Source organism: Ziziphus jujuba, chromosome 2, assembly GCF_031755915.1.
Source record: "Ziziphus jujuba cultivar Dongzao chromosome 2, ASM3175591v1".
Lineage (NCBI taxonomy): Eukaryota > Viridiplantae > Streptophyta > Magnoliopsida > Rosales > Rhamnaceae > Ziziphus > Ziziphus jujuba.
In genome coordinates this window covers 19,907,210-19,917,121 of record NC_083380.1, presented here as the reverse complement: position 1 = coordinate 19,917,121, position 9,912 = coordinate 19,907,210, and the positions used below count along the sequence as shown (strand labels likewise).

The window sequence follows — 9,912 nt, the reverse complement described above, 5'->3', positions numbered from 1 at the left end:
TTTTATTTTCTTTTTCTTTTTCTTTTCTTTTTTCTTTTCTTTTTCCCTTCCCCCGCGTGGGAAAAAGACCCAGCCCCCCCCCCCCTCCCAAATTCGTTCTTCTTCTTCCTTTCCTTTCCTTTTCTTCCTCTTAGGCCTTTGCCGTTTCTTAAATTCCGGCCATCGGACGACCACACGCGTGGGCCACCGGTGAAGCCCAGCCGTCAACGAGCTCAAGCACCAAGTTTGGCGGCCAGCCGACCGGCGACGCGCCCAGATTGGCGGTTGAAGCCGGCGGCGGGTCACTTTGTTTTTCCGGCGATTCTCGCTGTTTCCGGCCAGCCCAGTCAAATTTTCCACCCTTTTCCCCCTATTTTGGGTCCTCTGAGTTCAAATATGGTCTCCAATCATTTAAATTCGAAGTGATTCGTGAGTTATGAGGAGGTGAAGTTCGGCCGGTACTTCCCGGGCAAATTCCGACTACCACCGGCGGAATTGGGATCAATGGAGGCAGGTAATGCAATCCTCGTTCCACAAGCTTCGATTCGGTATATTACTCGTCAATTTTGGTTAACGTTTGTGTTAGTCCCCCCGGGTACTGGGTATTATTTACCTGAATAAAATATTAATTATTTGAGATGTATAATATTGTTGTTCTAGGAGCACGTGTACGTCGTGGAATTGATCCCATGGAGGATCTTTGATTAATTGCATGCTCGAGGTGAGTGACTCACCTTCAAAATTATTTTGGGATGTTAAAATATATATATTTTGTGTTAATTGGTTATTTGAAGATATGTTTGATGTGTTGAATATTTAGTAAATTTATATTTGGAATTTTTGATGCCAAAATTGAATGGAATTAAATATTTGGGCATCATAAAATATGTTGGTTCTAAGGAATTTGAGATTTTGGTAAATTTTATCAAATTTCGTTGTTAAAATATCTCATAATTAAATATTTGATAAATATGTTTTATGTATCTGATATTAAGAGAATTTCCATATAAATTGTATTACTAATTTATAATGTTTTTAATATATGTTTTGGTGCCAAAAGAATATATTTGGAAATTTAAAGAAATTGTGGTTTGATTTATTTTAATTATTGCTATGGTTATTAGTTTTAAAAATTGTTTTGGGGTATAATATAATATATATGTGTTCGAATAATTTGGCTTATATACCATTGGATTGAATGTTTGGATTATGCATATAAAAATATTTGCCTTATTAAATATGAGCTGTCATTTTACGTAAGGTTTGACAATATATTAAATGGTTTTAAATTCTAATGGGTTCATAAGTGAACTTGGAGTAGTTAAATATTTTGGTATTTAAATTGGGGTTTTAAATCATTTTGGAAGTGATTTATTTGAGAAGGAGATGGAAAGTTTTATGATTTTAAGTATGCTCCAATATTTTAAGAATTTTATGGGTTTAAAAATTGATTTATGGTGAATATATTTCACTGTGGTATTTCTAATTTTCGTATGAAATGACGATTTGAAAATTTTGAAATATTTAAACAAGCGGTTGAACTTGACAATTAAATTATGATTATGATACAATAGGATACTGTATCGGTTATTTTTAATTGATGTACCATATAGTACCAGAGTTTGGTTCAGTATTATATTACAGCGTGCTGGGTTTACCACGGTGCCGTAAGGTTGGTTTCATCCAACGATTATCTATTATTACCACGGACTGTGAGGTCGGGTTTATCCGACGGTCTATTATTATTGCCACGGTGCCGTGAGGTTGGTATCATCCAACAGTTTATTATTGCCACGGACCGTGAGGTTGGGTACGTCCCTACGGTTATTTATTATTTCCACGACACCTTTCATATATTGAGGGTCGTGAGGTGGATGTTTTCCATGGTTTACAGATTGGTACATCGTATGGTACATTGCATATGTTGTATAAATTGTTGTTTTTATTATTTATTTAAATTTAAAGCTTTACACAAATTTTATGGAATTGTTATCGTAATTTTATTACCTATTCTCATTAATGTTTAAGAGTTATTTGTCTTAATTTTATCATTTAAATTGATTGATATTTTAAAATAAATTCTATTATATTTTTTTATCAATTGTTTTATATAGATGTTTAAATTGATTTAAAATATTCCTTTGGTTATTTTCTTGATTTAAACAATAATTTTATAATTTATATATTGGATTTATTTTTGTTCTTATGCCAAATTTCTTTAATATAAGTATTATTTATGATTTTATTTATGGTATCCAATGATGTCTTATTCTTTATTTCCATTATAATTTTGGATCCTTAAATTCTTGTATTTTATTCGAAATTTATTGACTAATTGTTTTCCTTGATTTTTGGGGTATAAAAGATTGGGTTTTGCGAAAATGTTTTGAAAGGGGAACCTTTCCAACGGAGTGAATGGTGAGGGTTTTGAGAGAAATTATTATTTCCAATTAATTATTAATTATTTATTTATTTATTCCTAATTAATCAAGTGTACTATAATTATCGTGGCTTTATAATTGTACAGTAGTTAGGGTCACTCACTGAGATGATTAGCATCTCATATTTTTTTAAATTCCGTTCCCCTAGGTCCAGGTTGGGAGACGTTGATCGTCCCGGGCGAACTCGACGTCTCAGTTTATTGCCGAAAGTCCAAGAAGTATTTCTTTCCTTTTTTTTTTCCTCTCCATCTTGTATTGCTTCTTTATCTGACATTATATTAATTCCACATTTATTTGTATAATGCTCTGTATACTGTATTGGACATTTAGTTATTAATTATGCACTGATTTACTGTTATTCATTTGGAGTGCTGCAAATTTGTGGAATTAAATTGTAGTAATGTGGGAGGAATAAGGGGATGTATATAGAAGTGTGTTTTCAGTGTAGAAAATTTGTGGTAAGTCCAACCCTTAGGGGAGGTTCTACCGGATTTTCCATTGGAAGGTTTGGTAGGGTTCTCCTAGGATCAGGGCTTGTCTAGGATTCCGGTGAGAAATTTTGGACGGGTCCTGACATCAGTAGTATGGAAATGTCAGCCATGTTTTATTTAGTCTTCGTCATAATTTTCTGTTTCTAAAGATAATAATTGATTTTCTGAGGATTCTTCTTTCATTGGCTTTTGTCTTGTAATTGTAAAGGCTTTTGGTAGATTTGAAGAGCTAGAAGGAGGTGGTTCATAAGTGCTCCTATGAGTAGGGGCAGATTTGGAGGGTTTTGTAGGAAGGACTTTATTAAAGATTTAATGAGTCATTTTGAACACAATAGAGAAATTCAGGATCATACATTCTTTGTGCTAGCCTTTGTCTTAGCTGTTGGTCTAAGATGGCTATAAATGTTACCAGTTTATCTCTTAATTGTCTAAATTCTAAAGATAAATTCTCGAGTCTGGCATCTGTCAAAGTTTTTTGAGTTACCACTTTATCGAGCATCGTGTAAATTCTCCTAAGAACTGTGTTCTGAGCTCTTGCATTCATGGTCTGCCAATTAAGGATCTCCTCTACTGGGTGATAGGGGTAGACATCCTTTCAGCTGTTACTTCCTTCGACTAAATAGATGGTCTCATTTGAGCTTTGTGAGTCGAATGAGTTTGTCTTTCAAGAATGGGAAACTCTTCTTTATATGCAAGAGAGAACATCATTCAGTCTCTAACTTTTCCTTTTTTATTTTGTTTTTCTTCAATAATCTTCAGACCCCTTTATAGGCAGGTGATGGTCTACTTGAAGATTCAATTTTAGAAGAATTTTTTGCCTTGATGGGTTCTGTTATAGAACTAGGATTCTTAAGCCAGTCTAAGAGCTCTTTAGTTGTGTAATCTTCAAGAGGTCTTGAGGGTTTATGCAGTCCTATCATGGCCTTTTTTTTTTTTTTTTCCTTTGTCATGGTCAGTATCATTATGGTTGTCCTTTTGATGATGACCTTTGCATTCATTTGCAACTTGTTTCCTCTTTCTTAGTTGTTGTCGAGTAGATTTGTCTTCATTAGAAGGGTAATCCATGTTTAAGTCACATCTTGGTTCAAAAATAGAACGATCATAATCTTAAATAAAGTGTCTATCTATGTGATTGACATAGACTGCCTTTTTATGAGGTTCGAATTGGGTGATATGAATCTGGTCTATGGGTGAATTAGCTTATTAATTAGTAATATAAATTGAGATCATCATTGTTTGAAATGTTCTTTTAGGTATTATGGATAAATTAGGTTGCAAGAAAGTGGCTTTAATAAATCCATCTTCTTTTTGCCGAAATGTTGGATCCATGCAAACTAGAGGCTTAGCTTGGATGGCCTGTAACTGGCTCATAATTTGTAATCCATTTGAGGAGAATTATCTTTTATATTTCCTCTCTTGATATTCTTCTAGGAAACTGGATGATGGATACATTTTCATCTAAGCTACAATCTGAGTTAATGAAAACTAGGTCAATAGTAAGACCAAGGATCCATAGATTTAAAGCATGATTTTGAAGGCAATATGCCAGTATTTTAAAATGAGCTGAACTCAAGTTTTTTATGAATTAGTCAAACCAATCTTGAGCAAAAAATTTCAAAATTTGACGAGCTTGAGTCAAGCATGATCACCCCAAAAAACTATGCAAGCTAAACTTGAGTATGGTAATAGTTAGTTTAGCTTGATTCATTTACACCTTTATTTATAGACCAAAATACTAAATATGAAACTAATTTGTGGTCTATTATTCCATTTTTTGAAAAAAAAAAAATCTATTTGACCAAAAGAAACCATTTAAAAATGGAAAAAATCAAAACTAGACAAAAAATTAGATAATAAAAATAAATTTATTAGGCCAAAAAATAGAAAAAAAATTAGGAAATTTTTTAATTTTTTAATTTATGGTCTTTTTCTTTTTGGTTTGGGCATAAAAAATTATTTTTAATTTTTGGTCTAGTACAAAATTTTTTATTAGACCAAACATTTCAATTGCATTTTAATTTTAATTTTTATCTAATTTTAGACAAAAAAAACATTTAATTATAACTGTCGATATTTTAATTTAAATACAAAAAATGAATGAATAAAATTTTTCAAATAAAAATTAATTAGTGGTACTTTTAAAACTAAAAAGTAAAAATTTAAAATAAAAAATTTTCAAATACAAAAATTAATAAATTTATTATTTTTTTGAAAAATAAATTATGACATCAGCACTATTTATTTTAGTGGTACTATTACTTCAAAATATCAATTTACAAATAACTTTGAAACTTCAAGTTCAAAATCGTTAAAATTGAAACTTTAAAACCAAATTTGCCTGCATCCTAAATTTCAAGGTAATAAAATGAAATTTTCTGTTATATTTATTCAATATAGTTATTTTGTCTAGTTTTTAATTAGGTATACAAACGACAGCCAGAACCCATTACATTAGTTACAAACACCAAGAAAATCAGCCATCAAGGATCCTATATAATATGAATGACGAAACTTTAAAACTTCACTAATTGACGTATTATCATATGGGGGGCCAAGAGACACACTCTGCCGAATGTTGCCCACTCCATTTATTGTTACTGCCGTGGCGACAATTGTTTGTGTACTTGCATTTTGTATTGTCACAGCCACCAAGAAATTCCCAGCTGGTGTCCTCTTAATGTTGTCAGGCCTTCCTTCCAAGGTAACCAAGATTTCTGATGTGTTGGCTTTGGGACCTCTCAGCCAAAATTTCTGAATTCTATTAGCGATGTACTCTGTGACAAGGACGTATGAGCTGTCTAAGCTCACAGCAACCCCAGCTGCTCCTGAAAGCCCCCTTTGCAGTACTGTAACTTGCCCGGTTTTGGGGTCATACTTTAGTAACCTTCCAGACGCATCGTTGGCAGCAACAGCTTGTGCAAATTGCCTGCAATATACATTAATTGTGAACGGATCAGTTCGATAGGTTTCTTCGTTACCAAATTCTAGATACCAAATAATGTGATAGCATGCTGCTTATAATACTCTTAATTCTAAAAATAAGTGGAAAAATCCAAAACCTATAACTAATTCTTTACTTGTGCTGATATTGTTAGGTCCTGCAATAAATAATTTTGCAAAAGGGATTAGGTGATTAAAAACTTTATAACTATAATTTTGTACTAGTAGACAATAAATATGATCAAATTTTTAGAAGTACCATCCCGCAAGATGACAAAGATAATGGAGATCTTCGATTTTATTTTTCTTTTATTATTTATATTAAACAAAAAAATGAAATCTTATTTCATTTTAAAAAGTAATTATTTATTTTTCCATTTAATTTATTTATTAATATTTTTAAATAAGATAACATCATATCAATAATAGATAATGATATAATTAGAAGAAATGAGACAAAACTATCAGTGGTTAACTTCTGCATCCTAGACTAGATAGGTCTGAAGCTTAAAAAATATAAGAAATAAAAAAATAAAAAAAATTCTTCCTCCTCTAATTCAACATATGGCCAAAAAAACAAATGGAAAGTACCTTAAGGTGTATACAGAGCTGGCATCTGTGAAGTAGACGTTTCCTGTTAGTTGGTCAACATCTAAACCATCAAGGAATTTGAAGGGTAGCCCTTCTGCGCTAGTGGCAATTTGTGTTGCAAGCCTTTCATTAGGTCCTGCAACGAGTAGTCCTCGATAAGCATCGGCAATAAAGAGCTGGTTTTTCAGAAAGTAGAAGGCAATCCCAATTGGTCTCCCACATTTAGGCCACAACTCTGGGTTATTGGTACCATCACACTCTCTCTTAGACCTGAAACATAAAATATTCGAAAACAGAAACATCAAAATATCGATTATTTGCACATCTAACTATCACTTTTGTATACACTTTTTATACCTAAATGGTGAAGTGATGACATAGTCTACATAACCAACTCCTGGTCCATTATATTTCACAACTCTTCCATCTGATATAGCCGTGTAAGGTCCTTGTCCCCATGAGTCGAAGGTGGAGGATTCAGGGCCAACCGCTGTCAGTGGCAAATCAATCTTCTTACAATTCGAAATGGAAAAAACTACAGAGGGAAAGCAGAAGAAAAAGATGAGAATGGAAAGCATGATTATTGTTGCTACTTTTAAGGCCAAATTCAAATTATAATTGAATTAGTAATTTTCCATACTAGTTACTGATTTATATTTATAGGCATTTGTACACCTTGTTTCTATATGCTGTTCAAAATCCTTTGTCCCTTGCAATGGTAGCTACTTCTTCCGGGTCCCATCCAAGTATGGCTAGCTAGCTAGGTAAGTTATACATTTACGAATATGGGCATCCCATCTAAGTAGCTAGCCAGCTAGCTAGGTAAGTTATACATTTATGAATATGGGCATATGCTAACGGTTATAATTTTTGGTCCTTAGCTAAATATAGCTCACAGCTGGGTCCCATATTGAGGTAGCAATTGGTTATGGTAATGCATGCACGCCAACTCTCGAGCTTCCTTGTAAGAGAGAGAGTTTTGACAAAAATGATTTTACGTATAAAGAAGTTGTCATGGTACTAACTTTCTGTTCCTTTTTTTTTTTTTTTTTTTTACTTTTTTTTTGGGGGACAAAGTTGTCATTTTACTAGTTCACATGCTATATTGTACAATAGCACTCTAGTCAATGTTTTTCGGATGATAATTCCAAGTTTCAATATTTTTATCCAAATATCAAAAATGATAAATTATACAAACTCTTTCTATACTTTCAAGTTTTTTTTATATACACCCTCCAATTTTTTAAAAATTGAACATACTCCCCTTGAAAATTCAATTTTCTTTTATAAACTTCTCTTTCCTTAGTCAGACTTTGAATATGGTGGTCAGCACAGTTTAATATTTTATAATGATGAAAATACCCTCATTGTGAAATATGAAAAATAAAAAATAATTATTCCATATCTTTAGAAATTTTTATAAATAAATATTTATTTAAAAATTAAAATAAAATACAAAATGTCACCTTTTGAGAAAAAACAAATTTAACTTTGTCCATTTTTTATATGTTAATTTAAGGCTTAAATATCCAAACTCTGTTGATATGTTTTACTTAAAAAAATTTATATTAAGGATTTTTTCTCATTATAAAAAATTAAAATTTGTTAACCATCAAATTTCAAAGTTTGACAAATAAAGAGGAGTTCACGGACGAAAATTAAAACTATAGAGTTAGTACGTGCAAAAATAAAGAGGGACATGCAAAACCTCCAAACTAAGGGAATTTATGTAATTTATCCTATCAAAAACATATAAAAAAATAAATAACCAAGTTTGTCAATGGTGGGGGGAAGCTATTAGTAAGTATATTAAGATAGAGCACAGTGCTAGGAAACTACTTATTTATCAATAATTTGGTAGAAGGAAGAATGATTATTATGTTGAGTTGTACTTAATTTTGTAAAGATCCATTTATTCATATTTAGTTAAATATTAATTTTTTAACCAATAAAATAAAAATGCATCATCTTCGTCACGAAACTTGATAATTAAGCAAATTACTAAACAACTTCATACTTTCAACAGTAGTATAATATAAATTAATTTTTAATTAACAGATCTTCTCTATTTAAGAATCTTCTAATGGATTATATAGGCTTTTTTGCACTATTGCACCATGAACTATTGGAGTTTTGGTATTTTACACCTTAACCTTTGAAATTGGCGCATGTCCCATCTGAACATTTAAAAGTTGGTGACCATCCCAAAAATTCTAACTTTCGTCCAAAATGGAGCGTTAAATGACATTTGTGTGTGGCATGTAATCTTAGTTATCAGTTAATTTAAGGGAAAATGAAAAAAAAAGGTCTTGCCAACTATTGATGCATTTTTTTATTTTTTCTATTAACAACTGTTGATGGATTGGAGGGAATGTTTGTATCAGTTTAGCTCAACATTTTAGGGTTGAGAAAAAAACACTAAGACACATCAAATTAGGGCTTTTTTCAATAGAGAAAAAGGGGGAAATTGAGACGCATCTATAGATGGACAGAGTGATTTGAGACTATGGGAGAGGTGCAGCCATGAGGAGTTCATGGACAAATCAAAATCCTGGAATAAGGTTTTATGGATGCCATAAATTCAAGGTATTTTGTATGTTCAATATGGGCATTTGCTAATCTCTTTTGGAGACATCAATTGAATTGTCAAAATAGTTTATTGGATTAGGAGCCATAGAATAATTTTTTAGAGTCATAGGTTGGAGTATATTCTTAATCGGTTTGCTTGAATGGTGTTCTTACATGTTTTGTAGTCATGGTTTATATTTACATATTTAAATTTGTTCAAATATCTTATAGGAAAGGCTTTTTCTTCATATATACATATGCTACGCAAATCAGTTTGCAATAGGTTGCAATAATTTTGGTGACTAAATAGGTTGCGGCTTTGAGATTTGAATGGGTGTTCTACTTTTCCAAAAACTAAATTGCAGTTAGATCGTATAAGTTTCTCATACAAACTACAACCATGTATTGGAAGGTTGTTTTTAGATTATGTGCATTACATAGTAGATTAACCTTTTAGGAATTATTGGTTTAAACTATAAATGTTGAAATATTAATATGCTGCAACTGAGGGGAAAAAAATTAATGTTCAAGTTGAACCTTGAAATTATCAATTAGGATGACTTATTATAGATTGATATCATCAAATAGTTTTTAATTGTGATTCAAATGTGGACATATTATGTAGTGAAAAGAAATTGTAATGCATAAGGAGCCTCTGACTTATTTAATCTAAATTGTAAAATTAGGTTTCTTTGTTTGTACATATATATATATATGTGTGTGTGTGTGTGTATTGGCTTAATAAACAATAAATTTCATGGTTAGCAACTTGTTTTTAAATAGCTTATTTTTGTATGTTATTGCAGAAATTTCAGCATGGTTATAATGGAATAAGAACTGACACTATAGCAAGAAGTAACACTGGAATAAATAGAAAGGAAGTGTATGGGAATGTGAAGGCT

At 31.6% G+C, this 9,912-nt stretch overlaps 1 protein-coding gene across 1 annotated transcript; it reads right to left on the bottom strand.

Moving 5' to 3' along the window:
- Nucleotides 1–5,272: 5,272 nt before the first annotated feature.
- LOC107418966 (protein STRICTOSIDINE SYNTHASE-LIKE 12-like) lies at nt 5,273–7,048 on the bottom strand. The gene is made up of 3 exons (XM_025074284.3): nt 6,800–7,048; nt 6,443–6,712; nt 5,273–5,837 (listed from the first exon to the last, which is right to left on the bottom strand). The coding sequence occupies exons 1-3, from the start codon at nt 7,018–7,020 to the stop codon at nt 5,363–5,365; spliced, it is 966 nt and encodes a 321-aa protein (XP_024930052.2). The 5' UTR covers nt 7,021–7,048; the 3' UTR covers nt 5,273–5,362.
- Nucleotides 7,049–9,912: the final 2,864 nt, after the last annotated feature.